At 35.3% G+C, this 23675-nt stretch overlaps 1 protein-coding gene across 2 annotated transcripts in view; it reads right to left on the bottom strand.

The window, feature by feature from the left end:
• hip1 (huntingtin interacting protein 1) overlaps positions 1 to 23675 on the bottom strand; it is an 83005-nt gene that overhangs the window by 28304 nt on the left and 31026 nt on the right. For both annotated transcript variants that reach the window (XM_073817479.1, XM_073817480.1), the window contains exons 4-17: positions 18439 to 18495; positions 15082 to 15162; positions 13157 to 13233; positions 12961 to 13022; positions 10962 to 11102; positions 8068 to 8125; positions 7875 to 7950; positions 7373 to 7516; positions 7188 to 7285; positions 7010 to 7082; positions 5760 to 5943; positions 3880 to 3968; positions 2612 to 2728; positions 2400 to 2501 (exon numbers count right to left, since the gene is read on the bottom strand). In XM_073817479.1, the coding sequence (XP_073673580.1) occupies positions 2400 to 2501; positions 2612 to 2728; positions 3880 to 3968; positions 5760 to 5943; positions 7010 to 7082; positions 7188 to 7285; positions 7373 to 7516; positions 7875 to 7950; positions 8068 to 8125; positions 10962 to 11102; positions 12961 to 13022; positions 13157 to 13233; positions 15082 to 15162; positions 18439 to 18495 (1359 nt within the window). The remainder of the gene's footprint in view (positions 1 to 2399; positions 2502 to 2611; positions 2729 to 3879; positions 3969 to 5759; positions 5944 to 7009; positions 7083 to 7187; positions 7286 to 7372; positions 7517 to 7874; positions 7951 to 8067; positions 8126 to 10961; positions 11103 to 12960; positions 13023 to 13156; positions 13234 to 15081; positions 15163 to 18438; positions 18496 to 23675) is intronic.

Below are 23675 nucleotides of genomic sequence, written 5' to 3'. Positions count from 1 at the left end.
CCTGACAGACAGCGACCATTAGAAGTGGAAGAGAAACTTTAAACCCGTTTTTCTCGAAATTCAAAATAAAAACAGTTTTGGAAAGGGCTGGAACCCAGCTTTATATATATATTTTGTATAATATTTAGCTATGATGTATGTGGGCATTGTATTTATTGTTTTTATTTATTTATATATTGTTTTTTGTTAATAATTCATTGTTATTGTCTGTACTGTAAGAAGGTCTATGTATTGTACATTGTTCATACTGTATTTTCTGTTTTTAAATAATAATAATAATAATGATAAACTTGAAAGAAATGCTTAATATTAACTTGAAGTTTCTGTTACTGTATTAAAACTAAGATAAAGGAATCAGATCTTTAGTGGTTTAAAGTGATATGATGAACTGGAGTTATACTGTTATTCCACACTAACTGGACATATACCATTCTTCCACATTTCAGAAATATAAATCACAATAACTTTTGATTTTTAATACTGACACTGAAAAATGTTATCTCCTTAGAATTGAGAAGCTTTTGTTGTCTATTTTCAAGTAAAATAAAAATATATAATATAATGTTCACAATCCAAATGAAAAAAACCTCATTACTCAAAATTTGAAAATATGGACTTGTATGGTTCTTCGTCTCAAGGCCTCAATTAGAAGTACAAAAAGAGCATTTGTAAAAAAAAAAATATATAATAATAAGAAAAAAAAAAACATGCAGAAGGATTTCGATATAAACCAAGAGGCGACTGGTTTTCCTTTGCTGTAAACAAAACTTGGTTCTCGAGAGACTAATGTATTCTCACCAAGATCTTATGCTACACCTATGTCCTACGTCATTCACTGGAACGCCACTCTCTTGTGAATCCAAGTACAACACTTAGTGGAAGCTAGAGATTACTGCTTATAAAGTTTTAAACATGGATATTTTGCTATTATTAACCCCCCAGAGCCGTGTGGAGTACATTTTATGATGGATGAACGCACTTTATTAGACTTTAAAATCCCAACAGCCATTTACTGGCACTATAAAGCTTGGAAGAGCCAGGACACTTTTTAATGTTACTCTGATTGTATTCGTCTGAAAGAAGAAAGTCATATACACCTAGGATGGATTGAGGGTGAGTAAATCATGGGGTAATATTCATTTTTGGGTGAACTATTCCTTTAAAGTCATGAACTGAGAAAAAAAAAAAAAAATTTCCTTCATCTTTTGGCATGTAAGAGTGCATTGTATTACACAAACATCCTATAAGTTTCAGAACTTCCACAATAGTTCAAAAACAGCTTTTATTGAAACCAACGGTTTCATATCTCATCATAATATGTCATAGTGTGACAAAAGACCACCTCTGCGGAAGATCAACGCCTACTTCTACATCATTGCATCATTAGCTCTGCCCACTGATTCTCTCATGTAGTGAGTAAATACAAGACAGACGCAAACAGTATTACTCAAGCAAGAAAAAGATAGAGATTCATCCCAGAATTACAAGACTCTGAAAAACAAATGCAGATATACACATACAGTGGTGGCCAAAATTATTAGAACACTAGTGTTTTCACCAGCTTAAAGGTTTTTAAAGTCAGTTATTTCTATCTTTTGCTGTAGTGTGTCAGTAGGAAATAGCAGTTTACATTTCTAAACATTAGCTTTGCCAATAATTGTAATAATCCAATGAGCTTTGTTTGCACAAGGAGTCTGACAACAGCCAGTGCTCCACAGAAAGATCTGATCTCATCATCATCCAGTCTGTCTGGAATGACATGAAGATACAGAACTGAGACAGACTAAATCCAGAAGAACTGTGGAAACATCTCCAAGATGTGGTAAAAGTTTTAGGCACTTGTGTAAAAATGCTGTAAAATGAGGATGCTTTCAAAAATAATGTCATAAGCAGATTTTCTTTCTCAGTTAACTTCTATTAACTAATTCTATTCTTCTATTAAATCAACATTTGGTGTCACCATCCTTTGCATTTAAAGCAGCTTTTGTACATTACAGCAATTACGATTTTTAAGCTAAAGAACATACTAGTGTTCTAATAATTTTGGCCACCACTGTATGTACAGCTAGCTAATAAGAGGTCTGTAAACTAAGCCTGTATAATAGCTGGTTACTGTGTTTGAAATGGTTTTGAGGATGGCGCACTTGGCATTGCTCAAGAATCTGGTAATGTCACAACACAAGTATGAGTAACAATGTTTTTACCAAAGAGAGAGGGTCAAAAATAAAATAGAAAATAGCATGTTAGTTTAAATTAATGGCGTTCTGATGTAAAAATCTTGCTAATATACAATAAAAATGCAGTTCATGACCTCTTGTCCAGTATGAGGAAAAAAATGGAGATGGATTCAAGACAGAGGTGAAGAGGAAGAGAATGATGGGTAAACGGTGAGGTCCCACCTGTTGGGAGGAGTTGACGGTACTCTTCAGGGTCTCTAATTCAGATCTGCTGGACATAAGCTCGGCTTGTAGAGCTTGAAGCTGCTCTAACTGAGTCTTCTCCTACTCGTGCACATACATGAGGATAGGGAAGCGTAAGACAAGCATACTACACATACATCAGGCAGAGGGATTGTGTGTTTAAGAGTGCATGCATGTGGTTTGTGTCCAACCTGCTGACTGGAAGCATCCTGAGCAGCTTTTAATTTGTCCTGCATCTCTTTTTTCACATTCTCCACCTCGTCCTGGGCGGCACGGGCCACCGTCATCTGCCGTGTCACCTCCGCATTCTGTGAAACACACAGACATGTACAGTTTAGCACAGAGCCAAGACTCTTGGCTGACCCAGTTCTTTTCCCAAGGACGTGGCACCCACTGTCGGATGTCTCTGTGGTGGGATCAGAGCGTGCTGCTGTATGGTAGCGAGTGTGAAGACAGCCTCTAAGCGTAGCAGAGGAACACAGTGCCAAGTTTCATCTGTGCAAGAAATGAAACAGAGTCTGCAGGGAAAGAAGTCTGCTGGAGGAGCTAAACCACCTGCAGGTTTACCGACAGGCCTGACACTGGAGCTCAAGTGAGCAACACGTAGTGTGCACACTTGTGTCTGCAGTATGCACTTTCTACATGGAAACAGAATACTTGCTGCATTTGCCAAAACAAGCATGCTGAGTGAGATAATGTATCTCTCAACTCAGTGTGCTTGACCTTTCATTTCCAGTGTGAAGGAAATCTGAAATATACAGGCAGTGTGTAGGGATGGGAATTGATAAGATTTTTACGATTCCAATTCCATTTTCGATTCTGCTTAACAATTCGATTCTTTATCGATTCCCTTATCGGTTCTCATCTGGAAGAAAAGGGACAACAAATTGTTGATTAGCATAGTTAAACTGTCTCTGTTTGGGGCTTTGTACTTAGGGCTGAGAATCTTTGTCATCTCCCTAGAAAATATATAATGGGAATGAATGAGTCCTGCAGCTTTATTAGCCGAGGACATGCTAACGTTGTTGCTGCTGCTGCCGCTGCTGGGTTGAGAACTGTTAGTCCGGAGCGGATCGAAAACGCAACATTCTTTTATTGTTATTGCATGCTGTGTGCGCAAATGTTTTAGCATGCTAGTGGTATTTCCTCCCTTTGAGGAAATATCTACGCTGCGAGTATTGCAAGTTGCCCTATTTTCGTCTTTTTTGGTGAAATACTACCAGACTTTTGAGCGTTTGTTCCGCTTAGGCGCCAGTGCTTATTGACTGAGCGTAAGCTACGCAATGCGCGTGATGACGTCATTCGTGCCCACTGGAATCGTTAAGGGAATCGTTTGCAAATTTTGCAAACGATTCGATGGAATTGAAACACTGGGAACCGGTTCTCAACAAGAACCGGTTTTCGATTCCCATCCCTAGCAGTGTGTGAACTAAATGTTATTGTAAGGACATCACTTCACCTTCCTCAGCAGATCAGCGTGGCTCTGGACCAGCTCTGTGTATTTCTCCTTTAACTTGGTGTAGCGTTGCTCATTCGCTTGTGCTTTTCCTACAAGAAACAGAAAAATACAACCAAAATACTGACATTAATTATCAAAACCACAAGCCTTGACATGCTTCAGATCTCGCTCTCTCTGTCACAGAACAGTTAGCACTACTGAGAGCTTTAGCATAGTCCTGCAATCTGGTGAATTGGAATGTGGACTATATTGTTTATTAGCATTTGATTGGAGGCTGAAGTGATCTTGAAGTGATCTTGGCTGTGTTCCTCAGCTTCAGAGACTAAACAGACGGTCTAATGAATATCCATCTCTATCCTGCTTTTGTACTGACTATGCACAGCCTTTTAAAGAGACAGTTCACCCAAAAATGAAAATTCCTCTGATATCAGTCCTCTGATATTTTAAAACCTGTTCATAACCAAACAGCTGACGGTAGCCTGGCTACCACAATATAGAAAAAAATACTATGGAAGTCAATGACTAATGGTTTGATTACCAACATTCTTTAAATATCTACTATTGTGTTACAAGAAACTTTTTAAATTATGACAGAATTTTTATTTTTGTGTGAACTATCCCTTCAGTATCCTGTAACACTGTTTTTAGACCACAATATATGCTGATATATGAACGTATAACTGATGTTCCAAAAAAAGCAACAGTTTGGGGTTAACCACTGAGCGTAAATAAGCCAAAAAGGAAGGAAAGACTGTTTTTTTTTTTATTTACGAAAGAGGAACAGAGCAATGATTAGTCTTGACGTCCTAATTTACAGCTGTCAGGCCAAGTTCTCTAAATATTAACAGGGTCGTGAAAATTTAAAGGGGTCATGAATTGCTTTTTTTTTGTACTGTTCTCTAAAGTCCACTTATAATGTTATCATGCTTTTTTAAATTAAAAAGCATCATTATTTAAAAGTAAAAGGCTATTTTCTCCCCTGTTTTCATTGGAACACTGTTTGAATAGGCATGAAAAAAAATCGTAGACTTGGAAGTAAACAGTCATTGGTTTAATTGGCGAATAGTTGTATCTGTTTGACAGCCTACATCTTTCATAGATGGATGCTGCTTGTGATTTAGGTCAAAAGCGCACATATACTCCACACATATCAAACAATCTGTAATAACAGACAAAGCAATAGTGACCACGTAATAAAAACAGTTACTCAAACTTGTATGGTGCAACATTATTGTCCGATACAATAAACTTGGCAAAGCATCATCTTTCAGTTTCAATCTTTCTAAAAAATTCTGCATCAATTTGTGCCTTGTTTGTAAACAAATCCACAGTAAAATGAATAAACAAAGTGCCAAGTTCATACTGATGCGTTCTACAAATTCATTAAAAAAAGTGTATCCATTCTTTCTTAGAGTTGGGATCAGAAGTAAGGCAAAGCAAAGATTGTTTTTCCACAACTTGGAACAGAACAGCATCTTGTTGTCTTCAGAGCCATCTTTATCATTTGTTTTTTGTGTAGACCTGTGTCTACCTCTCTTATTATTTACACTACATGTGTGAATCGGTGGACGAGGCTAAACAAGCAGTGATGTAGAAGGCGGCGTTGATAATCTTCTGTGGATGTGGTGTTTAGCCACACTATTATGTCATAAAGTGGCACATTCCACAACCTGTCGTTTTGGCAGATTGGTTTCAATATAAGCTGTTTTTAGACTAACAAGAAAGTTTTGAGTTCTGAAACTTACAGGATGTTTTTAAAAGTATAATGACTTCATGTTTTTGATTTCTCAGTTCATGACTCCTTTAATAAATTATTTGAAATAAAAGAAGTCCAATGTACTGTCAAAGTACCATAAATAGTTCCGACAACAAACTCTTACTTTCGATTTCGCTCAGGCTGCGCTGCTCTTTCTCTGTGTCCTCTTTGACCCTGCGCAGGTCGTCCAGCTCCGCCCTCAGGAACTCGCTTTCACCCAATGCCTGCTGCTTCAGGTGAGTCTGCTCCGCAAGCTCCGCCTCCAGTTCATTCACACGCCCCCGTAGTGCTTGACAAAGGCGGCCACTCTGAGAAAGACCAAAAGAATGATTAGTGACATATCGCTTTTATTTTCACTTCTCTTCCACTGTACATGACCCTTCAAAATGTTGAGTCAGTAAAAACGGACCCTGGATCACAAAACCAGTCTTAAGTAGCATGGGTATATTTATAGCAATAGCAAAAATACATTGTTTGGCTCAAAATTATTGACTTTTCTTTTATGACAAAAATCATCAAGATATTAAGTAAAATATAAGATCATGTTCCATAAAGATATTTTTTTTTACATTTCTACCGTAAAACATTTTTTTTTGCACTCAGATTTCAGATTATCTAATAGTTGTATCTTGGTCAAATATCACCCCATCCTAACAAACCATACATCAATGGAAAGATGATGTATAAATTTCTAAAAATTGACGCCTATGACTGGTTTTGTGGTCCATAATAATAAAATTTTAAAGAATGGTCCCAACTTTACATTAGGTGGCCTTAACTACTATGTACTTACATTTAAATTAATCATTTGTTACAATGTCCTTATTGTGTACATACATGTTTTTACATTGTACTTAACTTTTTTTTTAAAAATCTATATGTAATTACATTTGTAATTGATTTCTGTAAGTACCACTGTTGACCCATCCCTTACACCCTAACCCACCCCTAAACCTACCCATACCACCAAACCTGTCCCTAACCTTACCCATATCCCACCTTAATAGAAGCAAAAGTGTTTTGCAATGCAATATGACCACATTAAGTACATCCAACTTATTTTTTGATGTACGTACATAATATTTAAGGCCACCTAATATAAAGTGTGATCAAAAGAATTGTTTTCTATTTTAATATTTAAAAAAAAATATTTCAGTAATGCAAAGTTGAATTTTCAGCATCATTACTACATTACATGATCCTTCAGAAATCACTGTAATACGAGGTGTAATATTTTTGTGGAAACTGTGACATTTTCTTAACAGCGTTTATTTGAAATGTTAATTTAATGCATCCTTACTGAATAAAAACACGAACGTTTAAATAGTAGCTTATCACATTTGACCTCCTCCACAGATGACTTCCACTCTTTACCTCCAATCTGAAGGACTCCAGCTCCTCTTTCAGGGCCCGTAGCTCCGCTGTGAGCTGCTCAATTAAACGGTCTCTGAGATGAGAGATACATATTCATGAGTCCTGTGTTATAATTTGTTCTTATAAACTCAAGGAGCTTCTTATAATTATATTCTCCAACAATATCTCCAAGACTTACTTCTCATCTTTGCGCATGCCGTTCTGACTGTTGAAGTTGAAGGGGTCTGTAGCAGCAGAGGTGCCAAAGAGGTCGTCAAATTTGCTGTCCACAGCGCTCTAGTGAAGAAAAAAATCCTTGTCTTTTAAACTCAAGATAAAACAAAAGTATACAGAGAGTTTGGATAGTGAGATTGCATGTGGTACCGATAAAGATGGGATGTCTGTATCCACCAGGTCTTCTGTCTCTACCACATGTTCGCTCTCAGGGGACGAAGCCTCCGCCGGGATCACCACCACTGGACTGATGTGCTCTGACAGGGCTGACGCCCGCAGGAAGTTTGGCGGATTCTAAGGAGAGATGTTTAGAAAGAAAACTACTAGAATGTGTTTTCAAATAGACTTTCCAAATACAATTCTCTATAGGTTGAGAAAACAGACAGACCCTGCCCTAGCCTCATGCCATTGGTTGAGCTGATGCTAAAGCAAATGAAAAAATAGCTCTTTGCCTTTAATCTGAATTCAAATGTCATGTAAATTAAAGGAAAATATGTTGTCTTATAGGGCACCCTGCAGTATCCTCATGGACTCCTGACGCTAAAAAAAACTAAGCAGGCAGATATGTAAATGAGTTACATAATTTCTTTCCACTAGCTGTATTTTTGGACTCAGGTCAGGCAGGAATCTGTTTGGTATGCAGGAGTCTCACCTCAGGAAGTTGTGGGATCTGAATCAGTCTCTTGAAATACTGCAGGTTACTGGAGCGATAGAACAGACTCTTCAGCCTGGAGAGGGAGAGAAACGGAGCGAAAGGAAAACATTCGGAGAGTGAGAAATGCAAAAGAATAAAAGTCTGTGACTCATGGCAGCTGATCTGACTGGATAGTGACTGACAGACTCACTTCTTAAACTGCTCCTGGAAGCGATCCCTGTGGCCCTGCAGAGTATCTGCTGGCAGACCTGGAGGACAAGAGAACAAGAGAACTGAGAGAGAGCACTATTTTCAGTTCTATTTTTATTAAATTTTATTATAATATCCTAAGGAAAAATGTCAGAGCAATTACAACTTTCCTACAAGAATACATAATTTAACAAATAAAAACATGAATTCTAATATGACTTCACAGACTGAGGTCGCACTGCATCTGACCTATATCTGATTTCTATATCAGAATCTAAAACAATAGATTCCATGTGATTCGAGCTGTTCACACTTTCAAAGAATTAGTTCACACCTGAATTAAAATTTTGCTGATAATTCACTCACCCCCATGTTATCCAAAAAGTTCTTTCTTTCCTCAGCCAAAAAGAAATTAGGGTTTTTGAGGAAAACATTCAAGGATTTTTCTCCATATAGTGGACTTCAATGGGGATCAGCGGGTTAAAGATCCAAATTTGAGTTTCAGTGCAGCTTCAAAGTGCTCTACGTGATCCCAGCTGAGGAATAAGGGTCTTATCTAGCCAAACAATTGGTCATTTAAAAAAATAAATAAAAAATGCAGACACTTTAACCACAAATGTTTGTCTTGCGCGTCTACAACTTCACATATTACGTAATCATATCGAAAAGGTCACACGCAATTAGATATTCATCTATGTACTTTGGTTCATAAAGATAGGGTCCATCTCACGTTTACCTCCAACTTTTACCTGTGTTTGTAAATGGCGTTTGACTTTTTCTTTGCATATTCATTTTGTAAACATTGAGTCGGTACTTCCACCTACGTGTCGCATAGGATTAAATAAGGTTCACATTTTAACCTGTATCGGTACCTGAAATTCGGTGCTGGTACCCAACAGTACCTTTTTTCTGTACTTTACTCTCTGTGTTATAACAAAAACATTTAATTCAGTTTAAAGTCCAAAAATTTCAATTTCAACATTTTGAACAATAGGGCCCTACAATCTTCTTTTCCATTTTTTTCCAGAAATTCTTGTGTTTTAATTTTTCTGATAATCAAATATAGGCATTACACATTTATTTATTTTTAACCAAATGAAAATTAAACCCTTTTCTTTCTTTTTTATTGCAAACAGAGGTTTACTGGCAAAATTTACACATGGACTCCATGATCCCTCTCTCTCTGTAATGTACATGCCCAGATGCGTTCTCAGGTAGTGAAATTTGCCACAGATTGATTTAATGTGAATCGGTATGCAGTAGTACCAACACAATTCCATCGATACCCTTAAAAGTACAGTCGTGGCCAAAAGTTGAGAATGACACAAATATTAGTTTTCACAAAGTTTGCTGCTAAACTGCTTTTAGATCTTTGTTTCAGTTGTTTGTGTGATGTACTGAAATATAATTACAAGCACTTCCTACATTTCAAAGGCTTTTATCGACAATTACATGACATTTATGCAAAGAGTCAGTATTTGCAGTGTTGGCCCTTCTTTTTCAGGACCTCTGCAATTCGACTGGGCATGCTCTCAATCAACTTCTGGGCCAAATCCTGACTGATAGCAACCCATTCTTTCATAATCACTTCTTGGAGTTTGTCAGAATTAATGGGTTTTTGTTTGTCCACCCGCCTCTTCCAGTTTCCAGGCCATGGACCCAAAATTTCAACGTTTTGGTCCCCGAGCCACTTAGTTATCACTTTTGCCTTATGGCACGGTGCTCCATCGTGCTGGAAAATGCATTGTTCTTCACCAAACTGTTGTTGGATTGTTGGAAGAAGTTGCTGTTGGAGGGTGTTTTGGTACCATTCTTTATTCATGGCTGTGTTTTTGGGCAAAATTGTGAGTGAGCCCACTCCCTTGGATGAGAAGCAACCCCACACATGAATGGTCTCAGGATGCTTTACTGTTGCCCCAAACAATAGGAAAGAGGCTTCATCGGAGAATATGACTTTGCCCCAGTCCTCAGCAGTCCATTCGCCATACTTTTTGCAGAAGATCAATCTGTCCCTGATGTTTTTTTTGGAGAGAAGTGGCTTCTTTGCTGCCCTTCTTGACACCAGGCCATCTTCCAAAAGTCTTGGCCTCACTGTGTGTGCAGATGCGCTCACACCTGCCTGCTGCCATTCCTGAGCAAGCTCTGCACTGGTGGCACTCCGATCCCGCAGCTGAATCCTCTTTAGAAGACGATCCTGGCCCTTGCTGGACTTTCTTGGACGCCCTGAATCCCTTCTTAACAGTGCAGTGGAAAGTTTTTTTCGGGATTAAGTTAATTTTCATGGCAAAGAAGGACTATGCAGTTCATCTGATCACTCTTCATAACATTCTGGAGTATATGCAGATTGCTGTTATAAAAACTTAAGCAGCAACTTTTCCAATTTCCAATATTTATGCAATTCTCAAAACTTTTGGCAACGACTGTACAGAGTTCGGTGCCCAACCGTAGTCACACGTGTTCTTTCCAATATGACCATGCATGTATGTATCTATATTTGAAGTCGAGCTAGTGCAAGATGACCATTTGTGATTAAAAAGTGTATAAATATTTTTTTTTTTTGGAAAATTACATCATTTTGCTTGTTAATACCCTTATTCCTCAGCTGGGATCGTGCAGAGCCCTTTGAAGCTGCACTGAAACTGCAATTTGGACCTTCAACCCGTTCATCCCAATTGAAGTCCACTATATGGAGAAAAATTCTGGATTGTTTTCATTAAAAACCTTAATTTCTTTTCGACTGAAGAAAGAAAGACATGAAGATCTTGGATAATACGGAGCTGAGTAATTTATAAGGAAATTTTAATTCTGGAGTGAACTAATCCTTTAAGAAACTTTGTTCACAGTCTGTTCCTTTGTGTGTGTGTGTGAAGAAAGAGATGTGATTCATGGACTCACAGGAATGGAGTTTGAAGAGCAGTTTGACGGTGTAGTCGTACAAATGACTAGAGTCCAGAATGACCTGGATAAGAGGGGCCAGACGACACTGACCAGCTGCCGTCACTGACACGGAGCGAGACATATCCAACGAGCTGAACACTATGAAGAGAGAAACAAAAAAACATCATTCCAATAACCTGACCATGTTTTGCTTAAGCATTTTTTTTTTAATTGCTAATGCAACATTTTTAATGCGACCAATTTATTTCTGACATTTTTTTGTTTATATGTGTATATATTAGGGATCCACCGAATATTCGGCAACCAAAATTATTTGGCCGAAAATAGCAAAAATAAAACTATTTCGTTGTTTGGTCGAATAAGCAAAAAACGCTGAATAAATTATACCGAACAATGACGAGACGCGATCAAATAGAGGCTAACACTAATGCAGCAAACATGAAAGACGCAAAAATCATTACAAGCACCGACAGCGAGAGACTGTTTAGAACCGCATCGCATGTTTTTGATGAAAAGAGAAAAGAGTGGTTGTTGCTGGTTACTGTATGATGACTGAAATTGCGAAATTGGCTTTATTAGTATTCTATTAGTAAATGCACTACAGAATGTTATGCTGTCTAATACACGCACAAATTGTATGTATTCTGACAGCTCTGCACAAGCTTATTAGACAGGGTTCAAAGTCTAAAGTGTGAGGAAAATCTATCCTGAAACATGATAATCATTCATAAATCTGCTGCTGACAGCAAAAAGCAGTACTGAGGTCTTCTTGTGGGTTTCTGCCAAAATAAAGGTCAACGTTCATAAATGCATTTTAATTTTACTGTTATTCTGTAAAATAAAATAAAAAAGACAAAAATAATAATAACAATCATTACAACAGCTCTATTAATACATTTTTATAACATTCTCCTTTGCTCAGCAAGGCTGCATTTATTTGTACATTAAAAACACATGCCTGATTCAAGAAAGGGGTCTTGAAAATGGCCAAAGAATATTATTTTACTAACTTATTAATTTTGAGTTAAATTGTGGTTTGTTGGTAGGATATAATGTGTACTAGAATGTTAAAAATGTTCAGTGTTTAGTAATTTTTTTTTAATTTTTTTTCCTTTTTGAAAACCAAGACAAAACTGTATAAAGCACATTTTGGCTATTTAATTCATGCAATGGTGAAAAAAATAGGCAAAGCACATGGGGGGAAAAAACACCATAACCATATTCGGCCCAGTGTTTAATTTTGTTCGGCTTCAGCCAAGAATTTTCATTTCGGTGCATCCCTAGTATACATTATAATATGATAAATTGCATAAATAAGATATAATATATAATTTAGACTATGCTTTTGACTATGCCTACTACCTAAAAGCATGTTTAAAATACTCTAAATAGCCTCAATTCTCAACTGGCAAGTTGTATTCTTTTATTTTATGAATCCCTCTTTCACTCGCTTCCCTTCAACATGCTGTTTTTCTCAATCGATCCCTCTCACTGCCCATTCCCTCATTCACATTCATGCCCACACTCGCTCCTTCCCTCCCTCCGTCCGTCCGTCCGTCTCTCTGGTGATCAGTGATGCAGGCTCCTGTGAGACCCCGTCTTCTCAGCACACAGAGAGGTGTGGTTTCCTGTGCCAGGGAACTGCTGTTCAGCCAACAACACTCGCATTAACTTCTCCCTAATGCTTCCAGCACAGGCACACCGAGATCTTTCAGTGTTCCAGCTAGATTTTACAGCCTTTTTAGCAGAAATATCTACACTGATAGAAATATCACCTGTGTTTTTACTCTAGAATGCACATAGCTGTTTTTTACTGTGACCAGAGGTATAAAAAAAAAAAAAAAACATTTTATTGACATACATTGTCTTGAAAAGAGATTTTAGTCTTTCTCAATTCAAATAGACTGAAGCTTTATTAATCTGCCTAACTAAAATACAAAATGACCGCCAAGGACTTTTCTGGATTTCATACACCTGCACTTCACTTTAATCTTACCGCCCAAAAAAAGGTTCAGCTCACACTCCAAGTAATCAAACATCTCCACCGTCAACTGGAAGCTACATGTGTTGATAGGAGAGAAAACATGATTAAGTCCCATCCCACAAACACACAGAGCAATTCTGGAGCTTTATTTAATAAAATAGACTGGGAAAAAAAACACAAAGCTTGTCAGAAACAAAGCAATACTCACAAATTATTGACATCGTTCTCACCCGCCTCATCAAGCTGTCTGTTTGACATCTGAAGGTTGCCCGGGAAACGAGGATTCTGAGAAAGCAAGTGGGGTAAATGTTATCTTTGTGAGATCTGACTGCATAGCCTTTAAAATACCAATTAAATGGCTTGACAAATGTAATTTTCTTTTTCTGTAATGACGCATTTCATACTGACGCAGGAAGCAGAGGAAAAACATTAAAAAACAGTTTGTCTGGGTTTTATTTTTTAATTTTTTTAAAGCATTCTAATCCATACGTAATATTGCAAGAACAAACCATGATAATTTACAAAAAAAGATTATTAAATTATTATTTATATTTATCTATTTGTTTGTCTATATAAAATTGTCCTTATATATTATGCATATTACATATTATTAGGGCTGTCAATCGATTACAATTTTTTTAAAATCGCGATTAATCGCATGGTTGTCATGAGTTAACTCGCGATTAATCGCACATTTTTATCTGTTCTAAATGTACCTTAAGTTAATACTTTTTAAAGTTTTTAATACTCTAATCATCATTGGCATGGACAAATATGGATGCTTTAAGCAAATATGTGTTTATTATTAGTGAAACCATACTCCACATAGACGATGAAGACTAGACATGTTTCAAAGGTCATAGATGTTTTTTCAAATAACTTGTTCATGTCTATGTCTATTTTTTCATGGGAAAAAAAGAACATAGAAATACCAGGTTCCCATTACTTCTCTTTCTTTGCACTGAGCAATTTACTTAAACAAGCCTGTTTACATTATTTGCAGGACAGGGCAGCTCACTTCTTCTGAACATGCAAAATCTACATTTATTACTACATTTGTTTGCATCTCGGTGCCCACATACTGTCATTTGATGCAGCCAAGTTCTCAACAAAACTGTTTCCATTCCATTCAGACAACCAAAGTAATATGAAATAATAACTGAAAAAAATCCTGAATTATGATCATGATTCAATCGCTGAAAAGAATAATTTACAGGCATCTGGACATAAGTCACTATTCCCTGCATTATTATCTTTGTTTTTAACTTCCTGTTTGAATGCCTTCACGATCCTTTGACTTTTTAGGAGTTTACCCGTTTAAAGTTATGTGATCCCAAAAACCTGCTTCTTTTATTTTTTTAAGGTATTGTTTTGGTTATAATGTACTGATTCGAGAGCCTGGTCTCATGAAAATGCGCACTAGCAAGATTTTTCTGTTTCTATTTGGCGTGCTATTAATAAGCTGAAATTAACTTTAGCGTGCATATGATATGCAATTATGCATGTGTTTGACGTGCATTTAATACGCCGTTTTTGCTTGCATACTCGTATGTGGCACACACACACACACACACACACACACACACAATTTTATATTTTATTAATTATTATAAATAAAACATATAACCCCATTTATACTATTTATATATATTTGCATATTTCTTGTATATATTTATTATATGTATATTTGTGTGTGTGTGTGTGTGTGTGTGTGTGTGTGTGTATTTTAAAGCAATTTAATAAATTTTAAAATTGTATAAATTAGTCATTTAAAAAAAATATATATATATATAAATAAAAAAAATATGTGTGTGTGTTCATTTATCTGTAAATTTGTGTGTATATATATATCATTTTTAAAGTAATTTAATAAAAATAATACTATTTTTATAATTATATTTGATTTTTTTGGTAGATTTCTTGTATATATTTGTCATTTATATATTTATTTATTTATTTTTTTTATTTTTCATTAATTTGTTTTGGGGGTTTTTTTTGTTTTTTTTATTAATAAACCTCAATTAGTTGTCAAGAGGTCACAAAATAAATGAACAAAGACTGGAAATAAATATCTAAGAAGGACAGTTACAAGATGGATGTTCTGCTGAAATCTTCAAGGCCTCAATCACTCACTTTGATGTGAAACTCCATTTTGGTGATGAGCAGTTTGAGGTAGATGCTGCACAACTTGCCATAGCCTTCACTCAGATGACCCTAAGAAGAGAAAGAGAAGCATGAGAGCAAGAAAAACACTGAACCCCCCTGAAAAGGAAACAATGTTGTTGCTCTTCCAAAGCATCAGTAGCAGCGAATGAGTCCCCACCGCATTCTCAGCTCATCAGCTCACTTCACAGTCTAAATATGAGTCACTGTGGGCAGATTAAGGTCATGTTTGGTGTTTGTTAACATGTTTGGTGTACACATATAATAAGACCAGCTGCAAGTCAAGTTAATGAGCTCATTCTTTCACTTCCTGTTCCCTTCACCACTTACTGTGACATCATAACAGGAAGGGCACAGAGTTGCTCACAGGAAATGTTTCTGAAGTCTAATCCTGCAGCATGTTATCAGCAAATACTCAGAGGGATGCAACTAAAGGTCTATTCAGTAAACAAAATTTTCAACTCAGCATGTTCCATCTGACCCTTCCTGTTGACCAGTGAAACTGCATTAGAAACACTTGCATTGCTGACAATGATGCTAAAGTCAACTAAACGTCTTTAAAAATCCTTTTTTATGTGGAACTACTTCCTTCCACCACAGTTTCAAATCTGTTTGACAGTTTAACATCTGAACCCAAGCTTCCATTACCTATGCGAAAACATCACTTTAGAACTAGTAATGAAGGAACGTTGAGTTGCTTCATTAAAAGCTTATTGTATAATTACTGTATTAAAAGCGCACTGTATTATGAGAGATGGACTGAGTGAGTGTGATGTACCTGCATCTGATACAGCATTCATTCTTCAGCTCAATCTTATATTCACAATATAACATTAGTTTGAATGTCCGCTGAGGAAAGCGATATCTTTGTTATAATATCCTTTCATCTGTTAAGGGTGATTTCTGATGACAGTGCTGCTCAGTACATTTTCTGGCTGTGTCTTAGGTGTTGTTGAAAGTAAAAATAACTTCTTTGTTTCCAACCCTGTTTCAGTCTCTTTCAATATAAAAGTCTTTACTGTGGAATCCCTCATAAAATCATCTATCACGATCTAAAGGCCGAACAACGTAACTAAAATCGCCATCACAAACACACAAATTGTTTCCCAATACTATTATTAAACACAACTGTTATTTATATAAGACATTATTTATTGAATAATAATATCTATTAACAACAACAGCCATCATAAAAGCTGCTAGACGATTCAGTCAAAAGTGCAAAGGCAGCGCTCTAATATTCAGCATTAAATTTACATAAAATATAGCTTTATTTAGTCCCTTGATTAAAACTATTTGCTCTGGAACAAATAATAGATTAATGAGACCGAAGACTGCCCGTTAGATTTACCCCAAACTAATTATATCTCATGTTTCACCACTAGGATCATCAAAGCCAGTGGTAAATTCCAGAGGATCTGGCCAAGGTGAGGCTGCTCTTTGCGGGTTCATGAGCGCTGAACGCCCGCTGATACCCTGGAGCTCACATCTCCAAAAACGTTAAAGCAAATTTTTAAATTCACGTTATCTTTATTAACAAAACACATATTTGAAGTCTAAACAAGTACATTACCACCTAAAAACTCTTAAAACTACATACCGTGACACAAAAACAGTATTATTTGTAAAATTCTAGTGTATCTTTTATCACTACAATATCACATTGCTGGAAAAGGCTCTTAGTCAATCAGATTTGAGAAGCAGAAAAAACTGTTATATATTATATAAATATATATCAGGGGCGTTCCTGCTGTTCATTAGAAAAATCCTTTATTTAATACTGATTTGAATAAGATACTTTGCATAAAAGATGTTTACATTTAGTCTACAAGAGAAAATAATAGTTGAATTGATAAAAAATGACCCTGTTCAAAAGTTTACATACACTTTATTCTTAATACTGTGTTGTTACCTGTATAATCCACAGCTGTGTTTTTTTGTTTAGTGACAGTTGTTCATAAGTCCCTTGTTTATCCTGAACAGTTAAACTGCCTGCTGTTCTTCAGAAAAATCTTCTAGGTTCCACAAATTCTTTGGTTTTTAGCATTTTTGTGTTTAAACCCCTTCCAAGAACGATTGTATGATTTTGAGATCTATTTTTTTTAGACTTAGGACAACTGAGGGACTCATATGCAACTATTACAGTAGGTTCAACGGCTCAATGATGCTCCAGAAGAAAACATGATGCAATAAGTGTCGGGGGCTGAAAACTTTTTTTTTTTTTGTCTTCTGTAGCTTCTGAAAGGCAGTATTAAATTTGACATAAATATGACATTTAGGCAAAAAAAGAAAGAAAAATGTACACATTTTCATTCTGTTTACACCCCCGGCCCTTAATGCATCGTTTTTTCCTTCTGAAGCATCAGTGAGCATTTGAACCTTCGGTAATAGTTGCATATGAGTCCCTCAGTTGTCCTCAGTGTGAAAAGATGGATCTCAAAATCATACAGTCATTGCTGGAAAAGGGTCAAATACACAAAAATGCTAAACAAAAAGAAAAACAAAGAATTTGTGGGACCTGAAGGATTTTTCTGAAGAACAGCAGGCAGTTTACCTGTTCAGGACAAACAAGGGACTCATGAACAACTATCACTAAACAAAAAAACACAGCTGTGGATCATTCCGGTAACAACACTGTATTAGGAATCAAGTGTATGTAAACTTTTGAACAGGGTCATTATTTTCTCTCGTGGACTACATGTAAACATCTTTCATGGGAAATACCTTATTCAGGTCAGTACAAAATAAAAAATAACATGCATTTTGTATGATCCCTCTTATTTTGGTAAAATAACTAACATTTTGCAGATTCTGCAAGGTGTATGTAAACTATTGACCTCAACTGTATATCAATCAATAATGTAAATTTAAAGCACGATAAAAACAACAGTAGCTGAGCATTGTTCTGCACAACATCAAAAACAAGTTCTGAATAAAAGACCAAAAGTACCAAAAAGAATAAAAACAAAAGAGCGTTTCATAAGATATCAGGGACGTCTGACTGGCACACTCATAACAAGCAAAGCTCTAAGCGTTCCTCCAGAGTGACAAACACACGCTCGCGTCATCGTTTGCTAATTACAGATCATCTCTGCGCTGAGTTAGTGCGTCTGACTCATACGCAGAATGCCAAGCTATTCAGCTGTCAATCAGCAGTAGTGAAATTGCTTGCTGACTGACACACTGACAGTTTCCACAATGAGATGAAAACTCAAGGGAACTCGACAGGGCCTCATTCAATACGACAGAGAGTTATATTGAGCGGGCCTCCGTTTTTAGTGGGAAATCATTAAAACCAGCAGCCACAACTTGTGTTCACACGCTTACCCACATCCTGCTCATGTCGTTCAGGTCAGCCTTGTGCCGCATGGAGTCCTTAATGACCTGAGGTGACAGAGAGAGACAGAGGAAGAGTTGAGACAGCATTCTAAAACAAAATAACAAATAAAATAGATACCTCTAATTACCCTTAAATAAGATGTCTAAATAAAATAACATGGCTTGAAAAAAAATACAGATACCTCATTTTATCCTTAAATTAGATAACTCAGAATAAAATAAATACCTCAAATTATCTCAAATAAGATACCTTAAAATAAACAGATGTCTCTAATTATCCTCGAATAAGATACTTTAAAATAAAATAAAAAGACCTCATATTATCATGAAATAAGATACCTCAAAATAAAATAAAAGTACCTCATATTACCCTAAAGCAGAGGTTCTCAACTCTGGCCCTCGAGGTCCACTTTCCTGCAGAGTTTACCTCCAACCTTGATCAACCTCACCTGCCTGTAACTTTCTAGTAATGATGAAGAGCTTGATTAGCTTGTTCAGGTGTGTTTGATTAGGGTTGGAGCTAAACTCTGCAGGAAAATGGCCTGCTGTTCTTCAGAAAAATCTTCCAGGTCCCACAAATGCTTTGGTTCCTTTCAAGATACCTTAAAATAAAATAACCTTATATTACCCTCAAATAAAATACCTCAAAATAAAATACCTTATATTACCCTCAAGTACACTACCTTAACATAAAATAAAATAAAAATACCTCATATTAACCACAAATGAAATACCTTAAAAAAAAAAACTCATATTACCCTCAAATAAAATACCTCAAAACAAAATAAAAATACCTCATATTACCCTAAAGTAACATACCTCAAAATAAAAGTACCTCATATTACGCTCAAGTACACTCTCAAAATAAAATACCTCATATTAAGCTCAAATAAAATCTCAAAACAAAAAGTACCTCATATTACCCTAAAATAAAATACCTGAAAATAAAATAGAATACCTCGTATTAATCTCAAGTACATTACCTCAAAATAAAATAAAATGCCTCATATTAACCTCAAATAAAATGCCTAAAAATTAAATAAAAATACCTCATAATACCCTAAAGTAAGATACCTCAAAATAAAAGTACCTCATATTACCCTCAAGTACACTACCACAAAATAAAATAAAAATACCTCATATTAAGCTCAAATAAAATCTCAAAACAAAATAAAAGTACCTCATATTACCCTAAAGATACCTCAAAAGTACCTCATATTATCCTCAAGTACACTACCACAAAATAAAATAAAAATGTCTCATATTAACATCAAATAAAATGCCTAAAAAGTAAAAAAACCTTCAATTACCCGCAAATAAAATACCTGAAAACAAAATAAAAATACCACATATCAATCTTAAATGAAATCTCAAAAATTAAATAAAAATACCTCAAAATACCCTAAAGTAAGATACCTCAAAATAAAAGTACCTCATATTACACTCAAGTAAACTACCTCAAAATAAAATTAAAATACCTCATATTAACCTCAAATAAAATTCCTAAAAATTAAATAAAAGTACCTCATATTACCCTCAAGTACACTACCTCAAAATAAAATAAAATGCCTCATATTAATCTCAAATAAAATCTCAAAACAAAATAAAAGTACCTCATATTACCCTCAAGTACACTACCTCAAAATAAAATAAAATACCTCATATTAACCTCAAATAAAATCTCAAAACAAAATAAAAGTACCTCATATTACCCTCAAGTAAACTACCTCAAAATAAAATAAAATGCCTCATATTAAGCTCAAATAAAATGCCTAAAAATTAAATAAAAATACCTCATAATACCCTAAAGTAAGATACCTCAAAATAAAATTACCTCATATTACCCTCAAGTAAACTACCTCAAAATAAAATAAAATGCCTCATATTAAGCTCAAATAAAATGCCTAAAAATTAAATAAAAATACCTCATAATACCCTAAAGTAAGATACCTCAAAATAAAATTACCTCATATTACCCTCAAGTAAACTACCTCAAAATAAAATTAAAATACCTCATATTTACCTCAAATAAAATTCCTAAAAATTAAATAAAAGTACCTCATATTACCCTCAAGTACACTACCTCAAAATAAAATAAAATATCTCATATTAACCTCAAATAAAATTCCTAAAAAATAAATAATACCTCATAATACCCTAAAGTAAGATACCTCAAAATAAAAGTACCTCATATTACCCTCAAGTACACTACCTCAAAATAAAATAAAATGCCTCATATTAATCTCAAATAAAATGCCTAAAAAATAAATACCTCATAATACCCTAAAGTAAGATACCTCAAAATAAAAGTACCTCATATTACCCTCAAGTACACTACCTCAAAATAAAATAAAATGCCTCATATTAACCTCAAATAAAATCTCAAAACAAAATAAAAGTACCTCATATTACACTCAAGTACACTACCTCAAAATAAAATAAAATACCTCATATTAACCTCAAATAAAATCTCAAAACAAAATAAAAGTACCTCATATTACACTCAAGTACACTCAGGGTTCTTACACCTTTTCCAAAGTAAAATTCAAGCACTTTTCAAGCACTTTCAAGGTGCATTTTCAAGATTTTCCAGCACTGTGGTAAATTACTTATTCACATACACGAGTTCTTAATTTTAAATCAGATGTTATTGTGCTATTAAAAAACAACTGTCTAGATTGCATATAACATTGCCCCATATTAATAGTCACCATTGAGTATACAAATTATATAATTTAAAATATATAATTAATATAATTTATTGAGTATCTGTAGTATTTTAAAAATAAAATTTAAAGGCTTTTTAAGACCTGCACAAATAAAAGTAATATTGTATGAGTGGAGTAGGGCAATGTCTATGGTAACACATTAATGACTGGTATAAAATGACTGTAAAAAAAAATAGATAAACTAAAATTCTAAAACTTGAAAACTTTCTAAAACTTGGAAGGATTTTCACAAATACATTTCACATTTCAGCCTAAAAGTACTAAAAGGTAGTCAAAAAGACACTATAAAATAATACAATTTAACTGGCCCAAATGAAAAAAAGACCATTTTTTAAACATTGAAAATATTTTTGATTGACATTTAGACTTCTATCTGATTTTCTATTCATAAATATCAATGTATTTTTTTTTTTCATTATTTACAGTGTATCTGCAGAATTTTTAAATATCAATTTAAGGCAATTTATGACCCTTTTTAAGAGCTACACAAGTAAAATGAACACCGTAGTGGGGTTGAACAATGTACAGTAACATTAAGCCATAAAATGACATGATTTATAATTCAGATTTTCGCAAAAACAAAACATCTTATACAATGGCATTTCAGCCTTTATACCTTTAAACTGGATAAATCAAGTATAATTTATTTAAAACATAAATATTACTGTCTTAATTGTTTAGATTTTTAGAAAGCACATAACTTTTACATTTACAACACTTATGTGTTTGCTGCATAAAAAAAATGGGCCAATATTTGTAATAATCTTACTAAACAGCTGAATATTCGCAAATTCATTCCCTGTCACGAGGGGGCGCTTTAGGAGCGCTGAAATTCTACGGTTTCCTAGTAACGGCTGTACACAAATCAGCATTAACGCAGTTTTATCAGGCATGAAATGTAAATGCCAAAGACACGTTTCTGAGGACAGTCGGTTCCCTTCAGATACATTCATATAAAGACATCCGTGCCGCGTTTTGACTTTGAAACGTGCAGTGTGTACGTTTATTCAGTATGACATCATTCCATTTGAAGTTTTATCCAGCCCTATCGCTATTCTCGTATTTCCGTCCCTAACTCTTAAACTTATAATTAAGCCTTTTTTTTATACTATTTAATACATTTAAAACTTTTTATGGCCTTAACTTTGATACGGCTAAATTGATGAGTTTGTAATGACTAGCACGAGCCCTCTACTTTAAGATAGTCCGGTGAAACATTTTGGTAGCCCGACTGGAAAACACAATAGCCCCGGGACATCGGGCTGGCAATTTTGCGATCCCCAAATTCTCGTTTTAAACATAATTCTTATTTGTCGTTTTCAAGCCATCAAGGACTGATGCAACAACCTCCTGATAACTGGCATGTTTTATCTACCGCTCTGTTCCATCAGAGGGCGCGCATCAAGAAAGACCGGCAGATCACACTACAGCCTCACGTGCACACTCGAGCGGAGCTGTTTTTTTTTTTCTTTCTTTTACATATTATAAGCATAACAAAAAATAACTATTTAGTATGAAAGCGAATTAATATGAAACCGATGCAACTGCATATTCAAGCACTTTCAAGCACTTCATCCAAAATCCAAGCATTTTTCAAACCTTGAAAACACTACATTAAAATTCAAGCATTTTCAAGGAATTCAAGCACCCGTACGAACCCTGTACACTACCTCAAAATAAAATAAAATGCCTCATATTAATCTCAAATAAAATGCCTAAAAAATAAAAATACCTTCTATTACCCTATCTATTTTCTTTTTATTATTATATAATTAAAAAACTTGCTACATGTACTGCGATACGCTAAATGAGACTTGCATGTTATTGCTCTTTTGTTGATTTTGATTGCTTCCATTGTCCTCTTAGTAAGTCGCTTTGGATAGAAGCATCTGCTAAATGTCTAAATGTTAATGCAAAATAAAAGATACTTAAAGGGATAGTTCGAGCATTTAAGACATGAAGTTGTATGCAATCCTTATCAGCACTATAGTGTATACACACTGACCCACACTGCGTTCACCTCCCTGGTCAGAGTTCTGGCCGCTGGAAGTTTTTCAAGAAAGTAGTCACGGTTAGTTTCCGGGGCCTCAAAACTGTGCGTTTTTACGTGAAAAAAATATATGCGTTTCAAAGCTTGATTAATTTACATCACAAAAAACACTCCTGACAAAAATCATACCTCAGTTTTAATCGGCACTATATTCTTTCCGTTTCCATCAATCCGCGCTGCTGTCAGTTCGCACGTTCCGATCAGCTGTTCCATTACACACTCGAATGACAACGACATAAAAAGTAGAAAATTAACAATGGGGCGAACTTGTAAATTCCCAGGTTGTGACCACAAGAATGTGCAGGGATCGCCGTTCAGATTCCATCGTTTTCCTGTTTCTGATATAGTTATGAGACAGCTTTGGCTGGTTGCCATCGGCTACTCTGCGGGAGCTAAAATATCCAGTATCAAGGATTTTCGTGTGTGCAGTGCTCACTTCAGCGAAG

The sequence above is a fragment of the Garra rufa genome, chromosome 14 (genome assembly GCF_049309525.1).
Source record: "Garra rufa chromosome 14, GarRuf1.0, whole genome shotgun sequence".
NCBI classification, from domain to species: Eukaryota; Metazoa; Chordata; class Actinopteri; order Cypriniformes; family Cyprinidae; genus Garra; species Garra rufa.
Note: the sequence above shows the minus strand (reverse complement) of the source record. Positions and strands in the feature narration are given on the sequence as shown.